This window comes from Lynx canadensis, chromosome B2, assembly GCF_007474595.2.
Source record: "Lynx canadensis isolate LIC74 chromosome B2, mLynCan4.pri.v2, whole genome shotgun sequence".
NCBI lineage: Eukaryota > Metazoa > Chordata > Mammalia > Carnivora > Felidae > Lynx > Lynx canadensis.
The window spans coordinates 142,841,282-142,866,361 of record NC_044307.1 but is presented as its reverse complement, the minus strand read 5'-3'; the positions used below and the strand labels follow the sequence as shown (position 1 = coordinate 142,866,361).

The 25,080-nt window shown below is 43.4% G+C and overlaps 1 protein-coding gene across 1 annotated transcript in view; it reads right to left on the bottom strand.

The window, feature by feature from the left end:
- Positions 1–340: 340 nt before the first annotated feature.
- The window catches only part of SNX9 (sorting nexin 9), a 125,216-nt gene continuing 100,476 nt past the window's right edge, over positions 341–25,080 (bottom strand). The window contains exons 10-18 of the mRNA XM_030316683.1: positions 24,432–24,562; positions 19,648–19,751; positions 17,680–17,783; positions 13,672–13,749; positions 9,395–9,471; positions 7,985–8,074; positions 6,022–6,136; positions 4,058–4,149; positions 341–2,090 (exon numbers count right to left, since the gene is read on the bottom strand). Coding sequence (XP_030172543.1) covers positions 2,043–2,090; positions 4,058–4,149; positions 6,022–6,136; positions 7,985–8,074; positions 9,395–9,471; positions 13,672–13,749; positions 17,680–17,783; positions 19,648–19,751; positions 24,432–24,562 — 839 coding nt within the window. The 3' untranslated portion in view covers positions 341–2,042. The remainder of the gene's footprint in view (positions 2,091–4,057; positions 4,150–6,021; positions 6,137–7,984; positions 8,075–9,394; positions 9,472–13,671; positions 13,750–17,679; positions 17,784–19,647; positions 19,752–24,431; positions 24,563–25,080) is intronic.

The following is a 25,080-nucleotide window of genomic DNA, read 5'->3' as shown; positions in this document are numbered from 1 at the left end:
TATTCCTTATCATGTAACATAAGATTTTCACACCATAGAATTAAGTTATATCACAAAGCGCAAACATCACTTAGGAAACTCACACACACACGCTCTGTAGGCGGTTTCTCTGCAGAACCCGAATACACTGGGCATCAGTATCTGTTTCTTACAGCTCTCTGGTGACTCGGACATGCTTCTAGGACTGTTAACTCTGACTTAAAGAATTAAATGATCAGTTCCTATTGGGAGAATTAAGTTTTGGGGACAAATTCATTCCCTGGACTATTTTCAGCAGCTGGAAGCAAGAAGCAATTAAAAAAAAAAAAAAAAAAAAAAAAAAATCACACAAACACCAAAGTGTTTTGAAAATGTGCTTTCAGAATTTACTGTACAGTTTTCAACAATTTATTTATATGTTGGCTTCTACATGCTCTTACATTTGTGTAAAACATTTATACATATTCTTTACAATTTGTACATATATTAAATGGCTGTATCATAAACATTGTTCTATGAGATTTTATAAAAGAAAAATCAAATAGGGAAAATTACTTATAAAACATTAACAAAACCCGTGATATTAAGGAACAAGAAATTCTCATATTCATGTTCATTTGATTTCCTCTTCTACTTATTTTTTGGTTTCATTTCATTTGTGCTGGCCCAAAACTTTCATTTTCTATGCTAGAATCATCAGGTCAGGAGAACGAAAGCAGTGGAGATAACGCAGTAAGGCAACTGTGGAGGACAGACATGCTCGTCTGCAGGAGGAAGATAGTGTCTGTGAGTGTTCAGATTTAAAGCTGACAGTCTAGAAAGATTATGTTTTGCTTTATGCCATTAACTGGAGTCCTAGTGATCAGAAAAATTCTGTCTGAAGTTTAGGGATGCAGTCAGGGAGACTTTCACTCTGTACTCCTTAAACATAAAAGCTCCGGGGGTTACTGTGTATTATTCAGGTTGTCACCCTTATGGGTCCCCAGACTTTTCGATGTGGTGCGGATGGAGAGGTCTACTAAGCTGTGTTTTCATTTTTTCCAGAGAATACCCTCGGCCCGCTAGTCTGCCATCCAAATCAAGTGGCAAATCACGCTCTCACACGTTTCTCATGCGGCCGGACTGAGCCACTGTCGGCTCAGATTTGAGGTGAAAGCTCTGGGGGAGAAGGTGTGTCTCCACCCCCCCCCCCCCCCCCCCGCCCGAGCACTCGTTCCCGAGCACAGGAGTCCGCAGGGCGGCTCCACCACTGGGAGCAGAGGAGCCGGGTCAGATGATTTTAGAAACATCCCCAACTTTCTCAACATAGTCTTTCTGGCAAGAACCATGCCCTAACCAAGCTGAGGAAGGGAGCGCCAGGAGAGCGAGCCTTCCCCAAGGAGGGGACACTCGAAATGGTCCTGAGGGAAGTGGGTGCACGTCAATCTGATCCTCAGTTTCTGCCCAGGCGCGTGCTCTGATGGGACCACGGGCCACCACCGAGCTGTACGCGAGGGGGCCGGCCGCCCCAGGAGCCCCTCTTTGCTTCCTCTCTCCCGAAGACATGAGCGCCCGAGTCATAAATATGTCAGTGAAAGGCATGTAGGTTTTCCTAAATAGACAGGAATCCCAAAGGACTGAAAAGAGTTATAAAAATATACGAACATATATATATTTTATTCTGGCATACTTCGTATTTTTAAGAAAGCAATTAGTAATTACCTGACATTGGGTAAGAACCAGAAGATCGTGGGCGACGTAAAAATTACAGTTTTATGTAAAATATCGGTGGGGGAAACCCCTAATCTTCTGTTCAAAATTCTGATAACTTTAAGTACTTTCCAAAAATAGAGACGATTTCCATCGTTTTAATAACGGATGTGGAAATGAACAAAACAAGACTATCCCTAAGTAACCGGTGCGTTTCAGTTGGTTAATAAAGTAGATGCAGTTTTTTGCAACTCTATTTCTTTTTGGTTTTCTTTCCTTCCTTTTTGATTTTGATGACAGGGGAAAAACATCACATTGCGTTGCCCCAGGTCGGAAAGAAGCACTTGGGAGTTCGCTTCGTGTGCCGTTCTGTCCTACATCACCGGGAAGCGGCCGAGGGCCTGCCTCAGCTTTTCTGCAATCTGGTGAAAAACGAAATAACCTTGAGAGATCACTCCTGTTACGAATTCATAGTATTCTACTATTTCCATCTCTTATGAGTAAAACATTACAAACACTCCAGCTGAGGGGCACCTGGGCGGCTCAGTCGGTTGAGTGTCCAACTTCGGCTCAGGTCATGATCTCATCATGGCCTGTGGGTTCGAGGCCCACGCCGGGCTCTGTGCTGACAGCTCGGAGCCTGGAGCTGCTTCAGATTCTGTGTCTCCCTCTCTCTCTGCCCCTCCCCCGCTCACACTCTGTCTCTCTCTCTCTCTCTCAAAAATAAACATGAAAAACATTTTTTAAAAACAAATACTTTAGCCGGGCTATGCTTCTAGTCTCTTCCAGCACCAGGCAGCCAGAGAGACCCCCTGAGAGCCCAGAGGGTGCCGCTTCCTTCCAGCACGGCCCCTTTCTCCCTGGGGAGCCACACTGCCAGGCTACTCACTTCTCCCTCCAGTGAGGCAGAGAGAGCGGGTTTCAGGCTCGCCCAGATCCCCCTGCCTTGCTGGACACCACGGACTCCTGAGGCCCCGCTGCTGAGCGCGCCTCTCTGATCCCGCCTGCTGCTGGGCCGCCAATGTGGAGACAGCACACAGGTGCACCGTTACGGCCAGTGCCGTATTGCGGAGGAGATCATGTGTCCACCCTGCCCCCAAGGAGACCACACGGTCCTTGAGGACACAGATGTCTTCGCCATTCTTGGAGCCTAAGTATCTGGAATACGTGCTTGGTGTATAATAGGTACTCAATAAATGTTTGCTCCGTGAACAAATATGCGCATTTTACAATGTAAGGGTACTTTCTCATAAAACTTGTTGCATCTAACAAGGACGGTGATTGAATGCAAGGGTTTCTATTTTGAGTCACAAGGTCATTGATAATTACACCTCACTTGGGCTTCAGATTACTGAACAAATCAACATTATCAGAATTTCAGCAATTCGCCTTCAATTCTTTTCTCACGTAGAACAAATGCAATCTGTGATTCCAACACATGATGAGAAGCAACCTTACAGCGGCACCGGTTAATACGGAGCGTGCAGCCGGAGAGCCCAGGAACCACGCTGCAGAGGATACGAAGGCGGAAGGGGCGGAAGGGAATTCTTTCTAGAAACTCAGCGCCAAAACCAGCCGCTTCTGACATGCAATTCACAACACACGGAGAGCACACCAATCACAGCTTCCTTTCAAGAGTCTGTTGGAGACAGACATTTTCAGCGCTGTCTCGCCCAGAGAGGACACGTGCATGGATGGAAGTTTGGGGCCTGCCTACCACCATCCTGAACATACATGAGATAATACCGAGGAAACAGTGGAAAACTTAGTAAGAAACGGGCAGCCAACACACACAGTCAATCATGCAGTGACAGGACTTGTCTTCTGACGTCTGAGTTTCAACTTACACGCCAGGTTCTTTACTGACTGTACACCCTGGTCAACGATAAAATTACTATTCAGAGTATAAGAGTTTACATTTCTGTTGCGGTTTCCTAAATGAAAACATTTGGGGCTTCTTTCTCTCACTTGTTTTCTTTCTGAAGTTCCTTTGGTGCACAGGGAGACGTCATTCCCACAGGCCGCCTGTGGTGCCAGGCCCCTTCCCCTTCCCTGTTCCCTAGGCTGCGGGGGTGGGGAACCTCCCAGGAAGAACTTATGGGGGCCTCACAACCAGCCTCCAGTACTCCTTCTTCCTGAAGAGAAACCTTTTCTAATGCTGTATCATTCGAAAAGGAAAAGGCAGATATAATTAAAAGGGTTTTAAAAAACACACCCAATAATTAACCTCCTTTGGCTTAATACTTAGGATTAAAAAATACAGACAGGTTAACTCTGTAGGGTCAAAGTTAAGTGACCACAAATCCTCCTCTGTGTGTGTGTGTGTGTGTGTGTGTGTGTGTGTGTGTGTACGTGCGCGCAAAGGGCCTGGGGCCGGCGGCCAACTTACTGTTTCGTAGAACTGCACTTGCTGTTCCAGGTACAGGCGGATGACGCTGTTGTAGTCATAGATCCGGTTGCTATGGAAGTGATTCATCTCAGCTACAACCAAACCCAAGACATCAATCAGTACCCCTGAACTTCAACAGACAACACCTGGTTTCTCTGCTGGGTTGTGATCCGTCATCAACTGGATTTAATCTGCTTGGCTTCAGGGCAGGGGCAGTTCTTGACAAATCACTTTATACAGAGGCTAGAAAATCTGAGCAGTTGATGGCAAACAATACTTTCGGGCAGAGAGATGAGTTTTGTGGATTTACGTGTTAGATACTAAGAAGCCTGACATGGTCACGCATGTGTGGACTACTGTCCCAACAGAACCAATCGAGCAGAAGGCTGACTTGGTGGTTATTCTCTGCAGACAACAATGCAGTTGAGAGCATCACGTTATGGAGGACCTAGCAAGGCGCCTCGTGGGTCCTGCCCTGTTCCCCCTCGCGCGGCCACTGCCTGGGCAGGTTTTCTTGGGGCGCCCTGGAACAGCTATGCAGATGGATGAGACACAGAAAAACCCTCTTCTATAACGGAGCTTCGCTGCCCTGAGCACCAGGGCTCTCGGAACTCGGCGTCTTACCAGGCGAGAGGACTTGACGCCCGTTCTTTATCTTTGCTGAATCCATCGATTCACAAATGACTCCCTTGTGGAAATTGGTCTCTCGGTGCCACCCCCACCCCATCACCAACTCTGGAGGGGACTTCTCACACCTCCACCTTGCATTTCCCCTTGTTCTCTGTGCCCAGAAAGCCAGCTGCTGGCACCAATTCCTACAAAAAGGGAATTGTCCTGAGTTTTGTGTTAGCTGGAGTCATGCGAAGCTTCTCATTTATCTATTTGGGTAACTTCAAACACAAGTTCAAACCAAATTCCCCATTGCAAACCCTTCAAGAGCCAAATCTGCACTCAGGCTTTCCCATTTCTGCCTCTAGTTGCCCTAGCTCTGGATATCTTCCAGACATTCTTCTCTTTGTCCCACTAGTTTCCTAGCCCCGAGGGGTGTTTCCTGGCAAAGTCTGTAAATGGGCCCTTCTCTTCTCTGAGCGCCACGTCTTTTTCAGCCCCTCAAACTCTCAGACTGCAGAAGCAGTGGTCTTCTCTGTGGGCTTCCTGACGTCTGCTCCCTTCAGCATCTCCCACCCTCTCCTGGAGCAGTGGACCCCCTTGGCCCCCAACATCAAACCTTTAGTGGCTTCCTAATGCCCATGTCAAGTCTAGGCTCTTCGGCCTGGCTCTCCAGGCCCTCCACAATCACCACACTTACTCCCCAACAACCTGCAGGTATACTTTCTGCCCGAAGGCCAAGAGGAGAGAATCTTGTCCCATTCTTTTGTGCGCTTTTGTTCCAGCTAGAACATCCTTCCCCCTTCTCCTTTGCTTACACCTGTTCTACCCGCCTGTCAAAACAGGAAAAGTCCGTTCACTGCTCCTCTCTGCTGGAAAGCACTCAAATATATAAAAATTAATTAATATCTTCTTTTTATTAACAAACTTTGCTGAAAACGCTATGTCCAATCTCCCTTTACATTCTAGCGTCCTGGGGGACACAGGTTACAAAGTGCTAAAAGCTGAATTTGGGAATCTCACACAGTGTTACGAAAGGAGCTAATATTAAGGGTTATAAAAGTAATTTTCACTGTCTCTAAGAGATAATAAAAACGTACAGGTTTGATCAGGCTGTCATCCATAGTTATGTCAGGGAAATGTGCAAAAGAATGAATAAATATTACAAATCTTCATTAACACTGGGATCCTGCAAACAACGGGCTTATGAGAATACTTTAAATCAGCTCTTGGTTACCTACCAGCTGTGGTTCACGTTTGGATTTCTCTCCAGCAAGAACAGCAGATTTGCTGGGGGCTGAGGTTGGGGGTGGGGTTTAAAATCTCCGCTAGCTGTGCACGAACCTCTCTCTTACCTTGCAACGCGTAAGACATGGTACCAACTCGCTTCACCATGTTCTGTTTGTCCTGTGGGGTGATCTTACTAGTTGCCACCAGTTTGTCACTTTCTTTCACTTTTTCTATCGCTGCCTGTGAAATACAAATGCAAGAGTATGAATAAAACAGAGCTAAAAGGATTAGCCATTAATCTAAAATAGAACAGTGCCAACATATTCTCTACCTGACTGGCTACTCAACAAGAAAAAATGTCCCCACAAATTAAGAACACAGGAAAGCACCTAACTGTAACTTCCCATAAGTCGCTTGGAAGCAAAAAGGTTGCTTTTCTTGAAATACAGAACTAAGCTAAAATGGGACTGTTTAACGCCACGACAGAATAGAAAACCAAACAGCGCTCTTATTTCTGTAGTATCTGTGAGCCAGAGTCAGGGCCTGGACAAGAGTGGTATGGAAGAGGGAAAGAGGCATTAGCAGTTTGCAAAGTCGTTTGATCAGGGACACGGACGAGCGCATGCACCCGGGGCCTCTCCCCCTCTGCTGTCCTGGAGCGGCGGGTCACCAGCTTTACTCTGGTTTCTGCGAGGAGCGCTGTACTGATTTCAGATTAATACTCACATGGAGGTAGCTGTGAAAGCTGCCAAATGTTTCCCACTCCAGGACCATCAGAGAGCTCATTAGAGCTGTCTGGAAGGAAAAACTTCACACTCGCGCATACATCAGGCTCCATGCCCAAAACTCTTAAGTGCTGGCACCAATCCCTACAACAAGCTAACCCTTCTGAGCTGGGTTGTTTTTTTTTTTTTTTTTTTTTTTTGAGATTTTTATTTTATTTAATTTCCTCTCAGTTTTATTTATAATTGACACACAATATTGTAGGAGCTGACGTATCGTATATATTGCAAAACGATTACCACGGTGCTATTAACATCCCTCACCTCACGCGGTTACAAGCTTTTTTTTTTCCGCCCCCTTATGATGAGCATTTTTAAGGTCTACTCTCCCAGCAATTCTACTTCTGGGCGCGTATCTGAAGAAAATGAAAACATGGTCTCAGAGCGATAACTGTACCGTCAGGATCACTGTGGCGTAATTACCCACAACAGCCAAGATGTGGCAACACCGAAGTGTCTGGCGACGGGTGGGTTGTAAAGAGAATGTTCTGGGTTTTGTATGAAACGATCTGAAGTTGCACAAAGCTTCCTGTTTACCTACGCCACCCCCTCCTGACACTTCCGTTATCAAAGTCAAAGGCTAACGGGGCCTCGTGCCAGGACTGTTAGGGTCACAGACCAGCCCTCTGTGGAGATTTTCCTAACAAACCCAAGTACATCACAATACCCTAGAGAAGTACTAGAGTGGATAGAATAAGTCCACATTCTGAAATAATATAGAATCTGAAACAGAGAAAAATTAACCAGAATCAAAATGTGAGGACACCCTAAAACATTTCTAAATCCAGTTTAAAAATACCTTTACGATACCTTACGATACTACACAGTTTCCTTCTTATTACCCTAAAAATATAAAATTGATGTTGACCATTGAAGTTTTAGTCAGGAAGCCCTTCATCAGGCCCAGGGACAGAACATCTTATTTCATATCAATAGGGAAGGATCTCAGAGGACTTGCCCAAGCAGCTTACAGGGGTCTCACAAAGGGAAAGCAGTATTCCTAACATTGTCTTCAACTTCAAACAGCAGGATTATTTTGTTTGATACTTGACCTAAGCATGTGCATAAAGGAGCGTTTTTCATATTTTTGTTTCCTCAAAATTATTTTTTATAGAATCCAAAAAACTAGAAACTCCCCATGATCTAAACGTGTTACGGGGACCTCACTATTTAAACAGACCGAGCAGTTTCCAGCTTATTTCGGAAAGCCCCTCCTGACTCAGGGCTGTGCTGACAGACAGGGACCGCGCAGGTGGCCGTGAGTGGCAGCCGGATTCACCCGCGTCATCTTCTGCGATCAAATTACCTTATGGGCGCCAATGATATCAGGGAAGCAGCCAAGGAAACCTTTATATTCATGATTGCATTCCATGAGGAAATGGAGATCCTTCTTTGGCTGTAACAGGACACAGATCGGTTATTACTGGCAGAGAAATCCAGGCAACGGAGGACAAGAAAACAGTCATACCTGAGGGCTGTGTCAGCCAAGCCCCCAGGTAGTAGTTACTATGGTCAAGGGCTATGCATTCAGCCTAGTTTTCCTGTAAGGAAACAACCCTCCAAGGCTATTACACTCTCAGTTGTAGATTGAAGAGAAAATGATAGAACATCAGATAATTTTTAGGTTGGTTGGTAAAATCAGCTATTTTGAGGTGGCTCAAAATATAACATTATGCGGTGAAAAAAGCTAGTTAATACTGTCTGTTTATATATGAGCAAATAAGATGTAATCAATGTCTCAATTTTAGCATAGAACGTAAAATATAATTAAAAATCTGGCAATCACCTGAAGTGGCAACCTAAAATTTTTCAATTTTTTTGAATTATAATTTTTAATAGTTATGTTATGCACAGTTCTAAAAATTAATCTCTTTATAACAAGCAGAGGTAGTCAATGACCAACACGAATGTGCGTGCACAAGGATATATCTCAAGAACTGAACTAAAAACTTTTTTTTTTTAATTTAGGGATTTGAAACAACATACATGGTTATCCCCCATTAGGGAATTTCTGATCTGTTGTCTATACAAAAGAGCTGGAGTTGGGCCACTGAAGACCCCAATGAAAGCCACGTGGCTGCTACAAGGACCGGCCTTTCCCAGGGGCCACAACAGGTATGTTCTCCTCGTGAGCTGCTGACTGCTGAGATCCTTACGAGGCAGGCTCTCCCATCACCATTACCAGCTGAGTGAAGCAAGGCTCAGACAGACTAAGGGTCCAAACGGTGACTTGAACAGTGTTCTTGCTATAATGTTCCAACCCCCTGTGGGTGAAGGATGGATCCAAGCCATCGACACCGGAAGGTATTCCTTTAGTTTTTTTTCTTTTTATTTATTTATATAATTTATTGTCAAATTGGTGTCCATACAACACCCAGTGCTCATCCCAACAGGTGCCTTCCTTAATGCCCATCACCCACTTTCCCCTTCCCTCCCACCCCCCATCAATCCTCAGTTTGTTCTCTGTATTTAAGAGTCTCTAACGGTTTGCCTCCTTCCCTCTCTGTAACTCTCCTTTAGATTTCCTGAGGATACATTCATCTAGCACTTTTGCTTAACCAAAGAAAAACTATTACCAAATACCGTTAACAAAGATACACAGGGATAGAAAAGAGAAGGATATCTATTTGCGAAGTTTGTTTTAAAATAGGTTAGATTAAATACGTGGATTCGACAGCATGAAATCTTTACTGGAATCGCGTGTCTAAGTGGATACCTGTTCTGCCACAAGACCGGCAATTTCTTCGTAAGTCTTTCCTGCTTCTGTTATCGCAGCATTGAGATCCGTTTCGCCTGGAAATCATTATAGCGACATCAGTGGTCGTAAGTTGTGTTTTCACTTCATTTATTTTAAGAATTTTACTCTAGAAAATCCTACACGTTTCAAAACCAGAGGACAGCGTAATGAGTTGCTATCTACCCGCCACCTGGCTTCCCAACGAACAGCTCATGGCCAGTCTTTTTTCACCTGTACCATCCACTCCTTACCTCCCTCTTTCGCTGGCCATATAACAGTTCACTCATAATTTTTACCTAAAAGATAAGGACTCTTCAAAAAGCAAGGACGATACCAACACCACACTGTAGAAAAGACAAACTGTTCCCGACATAAATTATCCAGGAGGTGTGCAGCTCCCTGATGTCCGAAATCAAGGTGGCTGCTTTCAGGAGGCAAAGAACGTCCAGGTGGCTGAGAGCCTAAGTGTTTCTTCAGTCTATAGGCTCTTTCTCCTCCCTCCTTTTTGTTTTCTTGCAAATTTCTTTTTCGGGTGTTGAAGAAACCGGGTACTTGTCTTGCTACCTACAGTCTGGGTTCTGCTGACTGTCTCTGTGGTGATAACACAGTCCTCGGTTCCCTGTACAGTCTCGATTTTTTATTTGAGGACAGGTTTGTAAACTGTTGCTTTTCCACTTCTATTACTCTTTCTCGATCGGAAGCACTTCTATAAAAAGGAACCTTCCTTCATCAGCTATCTGCTTACCGTGAGGTACTGGACGAGAAAAAGCACATTAAATGCTTCCTTCTCTTTACCATTTTCAGAATAATGAGTTGATTCCCTAACCAGTCCCCTAAAGGTAACGGAGATCAACTTTTTAAAAAAGCACTGAAATCTGGATTTAAACGTACTCGATAAGCTTCACTTCACAGAAAGTATTACTTGCACTAATGCTCAAATTTTCTCTTTACAGCCAGCGGAAGGCTCTTCAAACTGGCATCTGAGTTCTTTCTGCGGGGAGCTCTGGTTCATGTGGGTGGAGCGCAGTGTTCAGAAATCCCCCTGTGGGTGGCGCTAGAGGCGCTTCTCACTCCTGGATTGGATATTTCGGGGCCTTTTCAACGTGCAGAGTGAGGCAAGCTGCATTTTTTTAAAAACGGGGAAATCGTAATGAACTCATACTGACATTTCCAATTCAAATTTAGGACTACAGGACTTTTCATAATGGGTTTTAAAACTTTTGATCTTTATGTTTCTGTCTTTTAAAACTTGGTTTCTAACAACAGTAAAAGAATTACGTATTTGCTTTCCCCCACAGTACGTAAAATAGTTTTAGAAGCTTTAGAAAAACAATACCAACATTTTATGCTAACTACATGATTACTGAAAAACGAGATTTTTGAAGTCTTTTTTGGCTTTAAGACACCTGCTACTAGGGACGTATAATCAAAATTTGTTGTTTTAAGGTGATCTGAAGTAATTCTCTACATGGTTATGCCCTCCTCTTGATGCATCCAATGATTCATTTTGCTTTTGCTTTTTAGGAATTTTTTTTTTTTACATTTTCATTTAAATTTGTTTTCTAATAATAAAAGTAAAACAACAAATATAAAAATAAATGTAAAACATTCACATCGTTCCAAAGTAGAATCTATGAAACAAGATAAAACTAGAGGTCTAGAGGTCTAGCTTCTGTACCCGTTCCTCTTCTCCCCCAAAGATAACCATTTAAATATTTTTATCAGTTATTTTTCCATGATAATCCATAAGGATATGAAGCGCCTCATACATCTGTGCAAAGGCCATGCTAACGGTCTCCGTGTTGTTCCAGTAATTAGTTCATGTATTCTTCAAAGGAGTGTGGAAAGTTATAGTTAACATAATCCAAGATGTTCTCAGGAACTGGAATCATCTGAATTACTTCAAGATCAAAGAGTGCAGCGCTGCCCCAAGAAGCCAGCACGTGTGGGCAAAGGAACACGTGATGAGACACAGAACTCAACTCTGCTGACCTTCATTTGCCTTGAAAGGTCAAAGGCCAGTCTTGAAAAGTTCTTTCAAAACAAGATCTCTAGTAAGGTGAATGATATTCAACACAAAGCGTATGACATTGAGTACTTTTAGTAGTTGGCAAAGTGCCACTTGCAACCGGAGTATTTGACAACGCACTGAGGATAGTGTTAAGCACAGAAAACATGGAGAAAGCAAACAGTGCTTCTCTGAGTGTGGTTTGTGGTTCGGAAGGGAATACACAGGTGGGCACCGTGGAGAAGGTCATCTCTTGCTGTCTCCTCCCCTCTAGGATGTCGTGATATTGTCGGGGCCTCACTCTACTGCCCCCCTGCAGCCCTCTCTATCCCTCCTTTCTTCTAGGTCGCTTCAGGCTGAAATTACAGAAGACAAACGCTGGAGAGAAGCTGGTCATTTTGAAGGTACACAGACTCCACTAAAATGTACATACAGAACGAGAAATATATGGGAAGATTTTATAAAGTTACCAAAGGAGATCTTTAGGAACCATTTCTCAGATTACCGAATGTCTTCTGTTTCCCCCTTTTCAAGACTTTTGGTTCAAATTATCTGCACCCTCTATAAATATCACATTTAGTGAAGAGGGAGTGATGTGTCTTTCCTAGCATCGACCAGGAGAACCAGTGAGTGAACTGCTGTTTACACATTCTGTGATCTAGCTCTGAATGATTTTTAAGTTTTATACGTGACTTCAAGGGACAAAAGACCTCAAATATGGGTCCACGTATTATACAAACTTGGAAGCTATTGGAAGGATCATTGTTGGGCTTAAAAATCTAATCTTGGAGCGGTTCCATTCTAGCTTGGACGGGGACACCTATAAGACTGCTGCTCTCAACGTAATAATATCACATAAACTCAAAAGCCATACTTTCCCTTCGAGTCACTGAAGCACTGTAGGAATGAAAAAATCCAAATGAACTAAAATCAGAAAGGGCTGAGCCTGCCACGCGGGTGGAAGAGGGAGCCCTCCACAGGCAGAGGAGCCACGGGGGGACGGGAGGCGCTGCATGTGGGCTGTGAGGGACTAGAGCCTGGGGAGCCCCAAATGCAGGGCCAGTTCCCCCACACGGGTTGTGTGCAGGAAGAGGTGATGGAGGGAAGTGAGGGCGGGGCCAGAAGACACCCAGCTCTCAGGTGAGGCTTAAGGAAGGCGCAGATTCGGGTGAGCTCTGACATGTGAGCGCACGATCGGGGTCCAGCGTCTTCAGAACAAAAGCTCTCATCCCGTCAACGCACTACAGAACCACAAAGATGAGCGTGCTCTCAGGGTCTTGCCGGCACCCAAGCAGCGGATGTGGTCCTAGACTTGGCCTCTGCGTCAACCCCCGTGGCACCCTGGCCAGAAGCTTATCTTTCCAGGCCTACGTTCCTCATCTTGAAAGAGGGGGCCCGATTAACTAATCTTCAACGCTCCCATCAATCTGAAAGTTGGGATTATAAGACACAATTCAGCCAGTCCAAAAAGAAATATTCATACACAGCAGCCCCAATACATTTTGGTGAGAGACTAATTTCTCGTTCCTGAAGATACTCAGACACTGACATCCAAAGACCTATCTTCCCTAGGAATTGGGATACAGAACTCGGCCGAAGTACCAATTCTATCATTTCTGTAAGTGATGCGACACACTCAGATTGAAGAACTGCCACTCACCTGACAGATACCTGGACTCCCTACCTGCTCCACAGGGCAAACTAAGCAAAAGCAAACCAAAACATAAGGGGAAATGGCTGGCTTGTTCTCGCAAGTGTGGGCAATGTAAACGTACAATGAATTCGAAAAACCACAGGTAAGATCTACAACGTGGGACAAGTTGAAAATAATTATAAGCTGTGGAGAGACAGAAAGCAATGTGAATTTGTTACTTAGTCAAATTTTCCCTCCAAACCGCGTTGGTGAATTCTGGCCTTTGTAACAGGAAGACTGGACTTCTGAGTTTGGCGGGGAGATGAGAGCCAGGGCGGAGGCTGACGTATCACAGCTGCCCTTTCGAGTGCAAGAGCTGTGCCTGAGCACAAAGAAAGGCGAAGAAGGCCAGCAAGAAAATACATAGTGTAACAACCCTCCACTCTTCTCAGAAGCAATGAAGTGAGGTTGCAGGAGTCCTGAATGGAGCAGCCCAGCCAATTTAAGTGTCGGTGACAAGGGCCCTTCACTGCGGAGTCTCTGCCTACAAGAGGCTGGAGGGGTGGCTGGTCTGCGAGACACTTATGGCCCCAAGACAGATAGACACAGACGTACCTTGATAACCGCTGGAACTAAACACTGTTGCTAAGCTCTGCAGAGCCTTTCCTATCTTCTGATACTCCTTGGGTAATGCTGGAAGAGAAAAAGGAGTGCACGGTTAACCAGTCCTCTGAGCAAACTGAAATGGGCTTTGACTATTTCCTAAAAGTGATTACTTTTATCATGAAAGAAATTTGAAATGATTCAAAATAGTCTATATTCTTTAATAAAATTGTTTTGAACAAAGGATTTTTTAAAAATAAAATTCATTATTCACGGATGGTTCAGTAAATGGCGGATACTATTATTATTAACCACCGTCACCACCGCCCGCATCCTTCGGAGCGACCGGGAGCTCATTTGGAAGAGGTCTGGCTGACAGAGGACTTTCATGTACACCACCCGATCACCACGACAACCCATCTACCGGGTGGAGACTCCACATCTTGGTTTTGTGGGTTAGAAAAATAAGGCTCAGATAAAGTGAATGGACTGGCCCAGGGTCACATGGCCAACAAATGGTGGGTTTGGCACGTGTGATTCCAAATACATTGCTTTCCTCACTGTTATGTATGTATGAACGATTATGTGCATAAATAAGTAAATAGATAGATAGATAGATAGATAGATAACTGAAAGCAGCAACGTGTGAAGAAAAATATGGCAGAAGGACTCAGGACCAGGGAGGGGGGTTTTAGCTTGCTCATCTGTATAACATGATTAATGAAATGATCTCTGAGGTCCTTCTAGTGCTAACATTCTAGAATTCTACAGTCACTCTGTAAAACTCTGAGCAGAGTCTATCTTAGGCTATTTTCTCTGCATCTGTAAGTAATCCCTTTCAACACACCAAGTGCTTTTCAAAAGAAAGCCTTACTTGCATTTGAAGGCTTAGTGCAGGGTCTATCTTAAAGAAGAAAGATTCAAATGTTTCTTTAAAAACATCTAGTCCAGAGAAATCTGAAACATGGTCTATAAGCCGCAATAATCAGGAGACATGAATTCAAACCATATTGGCTTAATTTTAATAAACTGTTCACCTTTTTGTAACTCAGTTTTTGCCTCTATACGTGGGGTTAAAGACACCTGCCAGGTGCTTTACCACACCAAGCATGTGCTACATTTCTCACTTTACAAATCAGGAATTTTAAGACACTCTTTTGAGAGAAAAGAAGAAAGAAGATATGCTTAAATTAATTCCCAAATCAAGTGCTTCAACTCTCCCTTTCTCCCCCACACCAAAAAGGGCAGCCTTACACCAATATCCTCTATTTCATAAATCTGGCCGTATGGCTCATATGGAACCTGAACTTGACTAGATATTAGACATAAGGGATTTAACTCTTTAAAAGAAATCATAAACCCAGATTTTTGTGATATCCTTAAAATTTTGATTGGAGGATTTGCACTTGAAATATTTCTAAAAAACAGGGAACATCTTTCAAAGAATCTATGATTGAAATGATTTATTATCATGGCCTCAAAAGAGCTTACAGCTAAAATTAATTATTTTAAAATGAAATCACTGTTTGAGTGAATGTCACTCCCCCTTCCGTGCTGAGTTAGCTCCCTGTGACCCAAGGCCTGAGCGGGTTTTCTTTTCTAGTGTTGCATTTGTATACATTGCCGTGTGGGGCTTACTTCTATATTTAGGGTACAGCATCATATGTCTTTGCCATGACAAAGGAGCAACTGTTATCACTCCCAGCGTCTGCCCCCCGGGCACGAACAGCTGGCACACAAATGGTTTTGTTGATATAAAGTATTATGTGAGTGGCAGAGGGCCATTCGGTATAAACAGGGCCTTTTTTTCCCCGCAAAGGGCCAGACGGTAAATATTCCAGGCTCTGTGGGGCCACAGGTTCCTGTCGAAGGTACTTGACTCTGCCACTGTAATGGGAAAGGAGCCACGGACAGTACGTATATAAGCGGGCATGGCCGCGTTCCACTTTTACAAAAATAGGCCCCAGGCCAGATTTGGCCTGCTGGCCACAGTTTGCCAATTCCTGATGTAATAAGGGCTTGGACTGAATAGATCTTAACACTGCTATGAACTTTGCTGTGCTAGGGTCTGGATTTAATAGATCTTACTATTGCTATTAACTCTGCTGTGGTATCTTAATAATTCATTCACCAGTTACCCCACATTCAATTTCTTATTCATTAAAATTAGTTTTTGACTTCCAATTTTATTCTTTTCCCCTCATTTAAAAGAAAAATACCACCTGTTAAAAAACTTTACAAAATGGATAATTAAGCTCCTTCCTATGCTGAGTACCATAGTTTTAAAGTGGGTAATGGGGCGCCTGGGTGGCGCAGTCGGTTAAGCGTCCGACTTCAGCCAGGTCACGATCTCGCGGTCCGTGAGTTCGAGCCCCGCGTCGGGCTCTGGGCTGATGGCTCAGAGCCTGGAGCCTGTTTCCGATTCTGTGTCTCCCTCTCTCTCTGCCCCTCCCCTGTTCATGCTCTGTCTCTCTCTGTCCCGAAAATAAATAAATGTTGAAAAAAAAAAAAAATTTTAAAGTGGGTATTATTTTTGTAATTCAAAGTAGAAGCCATTTTATTAAAACACACAATCCCACCCCACCCGCACCCAAATCAACCCCCCACCCCACCCGCACCCAAACCCTGAATACAACCAGTATTCTTATAGGGTGTATGAGCTGAAAGCCAGAAAATTCTTAGATACTAGCCTCATGGCTGACCTACTAGCCTTAGTACTAGGTTAGGTGAGTTAGGACTCACGGCACCTCTTTCTCCAGAGATCATCACAAGTGACCATGATGAGAGCTCAGCTCTCTCTCTCTGGGGCTCTGGAGGCCTTGTGGCAATAAGGGCAGGATGGACGCAAAGAGGAGGAAGCTCCTGAGAGTCTATGGCCATGGACAGCCACGTGAGCACTTGTGCAGCAGTGACCGGGTCTGTGAAGCCTGCTGGGCCTTAGAGGTGGGAGGGCAGCCGCGGGGTGTTGACCCCACGGCCGACGCTTGACTGCTTCTAGCCTGGGCTATGTGACAAGAGCTGCAAGGACTTGACTGCAAGACAACAAACGTTCAGCAGGATGACGGTCCAGAAACCAAGGCCGCGTGGGGAGGGGGCCGGGGAGGTACGAAGTCTTTGAGAACAGGGAAGTGCAGGCAGACGGCAGTGGCTGGCGGAGCACCTGCCCTCACCCTGCTCCTCGTCTGACCCAGCATCCTGCTTTCTCTTAAATATTAGGTCTCTAGCCACATACAGGTGGTCCCTGACTTAACAATATTTCGCCTTTATGATGGTGTCAAAGTGGTATGCGGTCAACAGAAACAATACTTGGAATTCTGAATTTGGATCTTGTCCTGGGCCGGGGACACATGGGAAGATCCTGTCTGTGATGCTGGGCAGCTGGCGACCACGGGGGTAAACAGCGGGCACACGACACGCATTCTGCACCCGTGCAGCCATTCTGTCACTTTGAGTCCGGTATGAGACGCTCAACCGTCTCGGTCCTGTGTGAGACGTCTCTGCCCAGCTGCAGGCTGATGCAAGCGTCCCGAGCCAGGGGGGCCAGGCTAAGCTGTGAAGTTCGGGAGGGTAAGTGTATTGAATGTATTTTCAACTTAGGGTGTTTTCCACTCAGGATGGGCTTTTTGGGGTGTAACCCCGTTGTAAGTTGAAGAACTTTCTATAAACAAATCTTACCAAATGGATAAACATTACAACGTAAAATCATGACATTAAAAACAACAAGCATTCTCTAAACACGAAGAAAGGATTCATTATTCACAGATTATAAACCCCAAATAATTAGAAACAGTTAAGGGGACACATTTTTGTGAGAGTTCTTGAACTGGATTTGTTGGAGTCCATTTTCCGTCATCTGATTAGGGCTGACCAGTGAGGGTCACCAGAGAGCCATGGGTATGACATTACTGCACGACGTGCATTTCTGTTTGAGGGGACGGTTCCCCAATGTGGTAAAGGTCACAAAACAGGGCCTGCACTGCCACCTACAAACCCAGAAGTGGCCGCGAGACCGGCACTTACGTCCTGTGCACCGTTTCCAGTGCTCCTGGCCCACGGTCAGTAGCTCCTTCACACCATCATCCATTGCTTTGGTGAATTTACCGACGGCATCACACTTCTGTTCTCTGTGGGGCGAAACACAAGACAGCATGTCCTTGACTTTGCCACCACATGCTCAGTGTGATGTGCAAGACGAGAAAAATCAACACGGTCAGGGAGACGTGCACCAAACATAACCACGGGTAGTGGTTTTCTGGCACTGTAGCAACGCCCTTTACTCAGGCTTGAAGGGGCACTTGGGCGGCTCAGTTGGGTAAGTGCCCAATTTCGGCTCAGGTTTCAGCTCGCTTTCGGCTCAGGTCATGATCTCGTGGCTTGTGGGACCGAGCTCTGCATCAGGCTCTGCACTGACAGCACAGAGCCTACTTGGGATTCTCTCTCTCTCTCTCTCTCTCTGACCCACCCCCACTTGTACTGTCTCTCTCTCTCAGAATAAACAAACTTAAAAAAAATTACCTAAAAATCTGCCATTTAAATTGTAACTCTGCTTCTGTTCCCCCTCAATTCCCTGTGAATTTTAACTAAAATCATTCTAAAGGAAATGAAATCACGGTTTCGTGAATATCTTATTTGGTGGAGGTACCATCGGGTAGTTTATTCATTCATTCCAATAAGTACTTCAATGAATCGGAGAAAGTGACCTGGATACACAACCATCTGAGTGATACCGAACAACTCAGTTCTTTGAGGATATAAAAAATGCCAACCTGAAAAAATCATCCCAACATAATGCTAAATGAAAAAAAAAAAAAAGCTTATAAAACAGAATGCGTAGTGTGAGGTCTTTTTTTGCTTAAACAATTTTTCTCTTAGATACATATGCACAGAGGAGATTTTGGAAGACCTAGGTCAACACATATTAACATTGATTTTTCTCTCTGGGCAGTTGTAACATTGTTTTTTTTTTTTTCCTTGTCTACACATTTGGTAACCCATAAGCAAGAATTTTATAATAAGAAAAAAAACTTCTTAAAAAAAGCCCCAAGATTTCTAGTTAGTTTTTAAATAGAAAAGGAACTACTCCAGATTTTCAACCAAGCCTTCATAAAAAAAAAAAAAAAAAAAAAAAAAAAAAATTACATAATTAGAAACAACAGATGAAAAAATAGCACAAAACTGCAGGTTAGAGATTTACTTCCTTTGAGGTAATGTTCAGAGATTTCTGCCTTGTTGAATATCATGTAGGCATGTGCTGGTTCTGTGCCACTTTGTTTTATCATGCTTTATTATTATTTTTTTTAATCAGACCTATTTTTTATTTTTATTCATTTTTAATACAATTTATTGTCAAACTGGCTTCCATACAACACCCAGTGCTCATCCCAACAGGTGCCCTCCTCAATGCCCACCACCTGTTTTCCCCTCTCCCGCCATCCACCCTCAGTTTGTTCTCTGTATTTAAGAGTCTCTTATGGTTTGCCTCCCTCCCTCTCTGGAACTCTTTTTTTTCCCCTTCCCTTCTCCCATGGTCTTCTGTTAGGTTTCTCAAGATCTACATATGAATGAAAACATGGTATCTGTCGTTCTCTGACTTATTTCCCTGAGCATAATACCCTCCAGTTCCATCCATGTTGCTGCAAATGTCAGGATTTCATTCTTTCTCATTGCCAAGTAGTATTCCATTGTATATACAAACCACATCTTCTTTATCCATTCGTCAGTGGATGGACATTTAGGCTCTTTCCATAATGTGGCTATTGTTGAAATTATCATGCTTTATTAGAGGTAACTAGAAACCACCAGGTCCATTATGAAATCACAGACTTCAAGGTAAAAAGGAAGCAGACTTCAATCTGACGCTACGGCTAGAAAGACAACGCTTCCCTGCACAAGTGATGTGCTCCCCATCATCCAACCACAGCCTCCCCGGCCTGCGAGCACAGGAGGTGGACACAGGTTTGGGAGGAAGGAAAGGCTGATCTCACTTACATTTCTAGTAAGTCCAAGTCAGGGGCCTCTGGTTCCATGGTGGAAAAGATCATAACTCCTACCAGCTCGTCTTTCTCAGCCTTCCTCTTCCCAGTTTTCCATTCCTGCAAATAAGAACATTATAATGTTACCGTGGACAGCACAGTCTTTCAAAACTCCCTAATGCGATTGGCTCACTGACTATCTTTCTAATTGTCGACAGCAGCTCCCATGCCATCGCCCTCTCCACCGAGGGAGTGCGCACACCCCAGATGTAATCTCTGTACACGAAACACGTGCCAATGCGCAGAACGGTCCCTGTGAGCCCAAGTCCCTTCAGAGCGAGGGGACTCAGTCCCTATCCTTTCCCAACGCACAGCGATATAACAGTGAACACGAACAACCTTATATTTCTGACCAAGTACCTCAAAGTTTTAGGTTAAATGTTTTCTTAAAAAAGGTGAAAGCTTTTCTAAAATATAAGATAGGAACCAATATTATGAGCTATATTTTTTAAAGAAAATTTTTTTGTAAGATAGATCTATAAAGATCTATCTACACACACACACACACACACACACACACACAGAGAGAGAGAAAAGCGCCTAAAGCCATAATATACAGTGCGACCAATTCTCACAAAGTGTAAGATAATAGCTGTGTAACCTACCCCAAGGCCAAGAGAAACAAGCTGGCATTCCAGAAGGCCCCTCGTGTCCCTTCCCAGTCCTGACCCCTGCCCTCCCCCACAAAGGTAACCAGTATCCTCTTTTATAGTTACCAGTTCCTCACTTTTCTTTCAAGTTATACCCTCTAGACACAAGTCCCTCATGGGTAGGTTGGCTGGGTTTCCGAGCTGGTGAAGACCACCCTACCATGTATTCTTTGTGTCTGGCTTTTTTGGCTCAACCTGTGCTTAGGAGCTACAGCCACATTGTTGGTGGAGCCACAGGTCATTGGTTCCATTCTTGCCTGAACACTCCCCAGTTTGTTCATTCTACTAAGGGTAGCCACCCAAGGCCCTGCAGGCAGGGGGGCGGTGGTTGAGCAAGATGTTATGTACATGTGCCCCGATGCGGGCAGAAAATGTTCGCCCTAGTAGGTAAGGCTGGGTGACTTTCCAAACTGGTCTCACCCATTTGCACACCCACCAGCAGGTGTGACTGAGCTCACTAAGAACTAGGTTTAGTTCAGCCATTTCTGGCTAGTGAGTAGTACTATTCTCGGTACTTCTGATTTGCATTTCCGTGATGACTAATGAGATTAAGTACTTTCCCATACATTCGTTGATGACTGAAATACTGTCTTTTGTGAAGTACGTTACCAAGTCAACCCTACAACTGGGATGATTATCTTTCTTACGGATTTGTGTTTTCCTATATTCTAAAAGGCAGCCCTTTAGTTGGTTCTAAATGATCGTATCTTTAGCTTATTTTTCACTTTGAAAGGCTTCTTTTGATACACAGCTGTTCTTAATTTTAATGCAGTCTAATTTATCAACCTCTTCCTGTGTGATTAGTCATTTTTGTGTCATATTTCAGAAATCCATCCCTCCACTAGGGGTATGAAGATATTCCCCTATGTTACCTTCTAGAAGCTTTATGTGTTGCCTTTCACATTAGACTTGCAAACCACCTGGAAATGATTTTTTTAAAAACTTTATACAATGGAAACTTCCAAATACATATAAAAGTACACAGAAAAGTCTAATAGTTCCCCTCTCAGACTCAGCTGCAAAACAAATATCAACATTTGCCAATCTTGTTTTTTCTATTCTCCTCCATTCTGCATTTTTTTCCTTGATTTTACTGGAAGTCCCAGATATGGTATCATTTCACCTATAAATACCTTTTTTTTTTTTTTTAATGTTTATTTATTTTTGAGAGAGAGACACACACACAGAAGCAGAAGCAGACTCCGGGCTCTGAGCTGTCAACACAGAGCCTGATGCAGGGCTTGAATCCATGAACTTTGAGATCATGACCTGAGCCACAGTTGGATGCTTAACCAACTGAGCCACCCAGGTGCCCCTCACCTATAAATACCTTATATAGAGAAGGCTATTATATGACTTTAATACAGAAGACCACATTTTCAAAACACATAATCACAACACCAATGTCAACCCTAACAAAATCAACAGTAGACTGTTGCACGGTAGGGACCAAATTTCATTTTTCCCCAATGAAGCCACCCAAGTGACCCAGCACCATTCACTGGAAAGACTGTCCTATCCCCACTGGACTTTGTACCATCTCTGCCTCACATCGTGTCCCTTCTATTCTGTTCCACTGATCTATTTGTCTGGCCTTATGCCAATACCATGCTTTTAAAGTTAGTTTAGTTTTATAACAGGTCTTAATATCCAATAAAGCCCTCTTCCTACTTCATTCTTTTTCAAGAGTACCTTGGCTAGGCTATTCTTAGTGCTCTGATTTTCCACCTGTGGCATCTTTTCTGTTCCCCAATTCCATGGAACACTTAGCTAGGTTTTCTTTTATTTCTCTCAAAAATGTTTCACAGCTTTTTTTTTTTTTAAGGTTTACTTATTTATTTTTTGAGAGAGAGAGAGCCAGAGAGAGAGTGAGCGAGCTGGGAAGGGGCAGAGAGAGAGGAGAGAGAAATCCCAAGCTGTCAGCACTGAGCCCGATGTTGGTCTCAATCTCACTAACTGTGAGATCATGACTTAAGCCAAACCAGGAGTCAGATGCTTAACCGACTGAGTCATCCGGGCACTCCTTATAGCTTTATTTTTAAGTTTATTCATTTTGAGAGAGAGAGAGCGAGAGAGCGAGAGAGAGAGAGAGAGAGCGCGCGCGCATGCAAGCAGGGGTGGGCAGAGAGAGAGGGCGAGACAGAATCCCAAGCAGGCTCTGCACTGTCAGCACAAGCTTGACATGGGGCTCAATCTCACACTGAGATCATGACCTGAGCTGAAATCAAGAGTTAGATGCTTAGCCAACTGAGCCACCCAGGAACCACCACATCAAAGCTTCTTATGTAGAGTTTTTTTGTACATTTTCTTGTATTTATTCCTAGATATATTTTTGATGCTACTGTGATAGTTTTTTTTAGATTTTCATTTTGTGTTTATTGCTGGTATGCAAATATGTGCTGTCTTGCATCCAGCTATCTTCTAACCATTTATTTCTAATAATTTCTCCTCGGGTCTTTGGGATTACCTACGTCCATCCATCTACATGAGCTATTTGTGGCCAAAGAATCACAGCTTTCAGTGAGTATCTAGTTTTACACCCTCATTTAGCAGGTGAGGAAACTGTGACCCAAAGAGATCAAATGCCGAGGCCAAGATCGCAGAGGGAGCCTGCAGCAGAGCCCAGACTAGAGCTCAGGTGTCCTGACTCCCAGGTTCTTTCTTCTTCCTATTATACCAAATCTTAAAGCCCCAGTGTCCAGATTTCTTTTTTTTTTTTTAATAATAATATTCTGTATTGAACACAACCTTTAGAAGAGCTTTCTAAATCAAATCTTTGGAAAATCAGGACTTCTGTTTGAGCCTTGTGGGTACCAGCAAGGCAAGAAAGTTGGGAAGGGATTCCATGCAGTTTTTGTCTCTCCAAAGTAACAGAACTGATGGACAGAACTCCCTCAAAGAACCTAGTTTCACCACTGTATGATTTCACGGCACACTGTGACTGACATCACATCTCACCAGGCAAACCAGACTTGTCCAAAGCAGGTGCAAGTCTAGACCTACAATCTTGACCAAAATTGCTGAAGCACCTCAGTGTTTTCTAGTTCCTGGCCTGGTTACATGCCACACACTCAAATAAGCCCGCCAATTCTAGAAATAAGCAGTAACTGAAAATAAGGCCCAAATAATTGTACAGTATTAAGTGTATGCGTAGGTCTGTAAACATACACAGGGCCTGATTATTTACACTTATTATAAATGTGTTCATGTTAACAAGGGAAAAGCACTACAAAGCAGTTTAGCAAGTAAATCTCTGCCTGAAACTTCCAACAAAGTATATAATATTCCGGTATTTAATAAAACACGAAAATAATTTCATGACTTTTTTTTTCTAGGACTGTAATATATTTCCTATCTCCTATAAAAACTTATGCTTTTATTCTTTACATTGCTTTCTAAGATATGTCATATTTGTTGTAAGAGAAATATGGAGAAAACATCTTTCAGAATAAAAGCAAAAGTTTTAGAGCAAAAGTTTATGGAGAGAGAGAACCATCTCCAAAGCAGACAATAATGAGATGTTAAACAGCCAATGGTTTCTTGACCTTCAACAAAGAATACATGGCCATTGGCAGAATGACTATCTACGGGACAAAGAGAGACCAGCATTTAGTCTGGACTTGCGACTACCGTTCTGGAAAAACGCCTTGGCTTGGAGAAGGCTGGTCCAATGCTGAATCTACTTTTTGTTTCATAACGTTATTACACTGCAAGGTCAAAATGTGATCTTAAGAAATCATTCACTCTGTTTCCCTCACTTCACACTGATAATATCCTGCATAGTTTGGGGCCTATCCTATTTTTAAAAGCATCCAGGAAAAATTTTCATTCCTCATCCTATCATATCCTTCACCTCCTGCCCACTCTGGGCCAATCCATTCCCAGCTGATGGAAAACCATTCTGGCAAGCGGTTCTTCCACATTATCATGACTAATTTCCCATGCTTAGGATTTAGGTTTCTGTCCCCTCATTGTCTTTGGAGGAAATGAGAAATAGCGAGTCAACATAATTTTAACTTTCAGACATACAATTGGTATGAATGTGACAATTCTCAATATGATCGATGACTGTCATAACAAAAGGTCCTACCTTTTCATCTCGGAAATTTAGAAACTGCTGGAAAACCTCACTTTCTGAGATGACTGGGTGACGACACATCCTGGTCACCCATGCCTGAAGTCTCTCCATGCGCATCTTGATAAATTCTTCTTCAAAGCGACCTGCAAGGTGGACAAGAGTGATATACACCCCTGTCTAAAGCGGATTACCGTCAGCACAAATGAAAGCCGTTTGTATCTACTGGGTCTTTGGTAGAAAGTTATTTAGTACAAGGTAAAACCATAGTGATCTTTCACTAAACTAAAAACACTAACCTAAAAACAAGCTGTAACACAGTGGATGCTCAAAGAGCTACAGGAAAGAGATACAACAGGCTTTTTAGTTTTTAAGGATGAGATTCTGATTTAACAGATTAACAAATTTTGTAGCTGTGACAAGAAAAATCACAGCTACAAAGTACTATTTTCTTCAAGGATCCCTGAGTATTCAACAAATTTAGAAGCAAATCTTATCTAAGTATGAAAAACTTCCTCTTTCTGATAAACTAAGACTATGCCAGTCCTGCGTGGCCATATGAAGTCTGTAGGCAGAAAGGGGTGAAAGAATGGAATTTAATAAGTAATCCTTACAAAGTGTGTAAAATTTTTATATCTATAAAAATGTGTCCAAATGCAATATA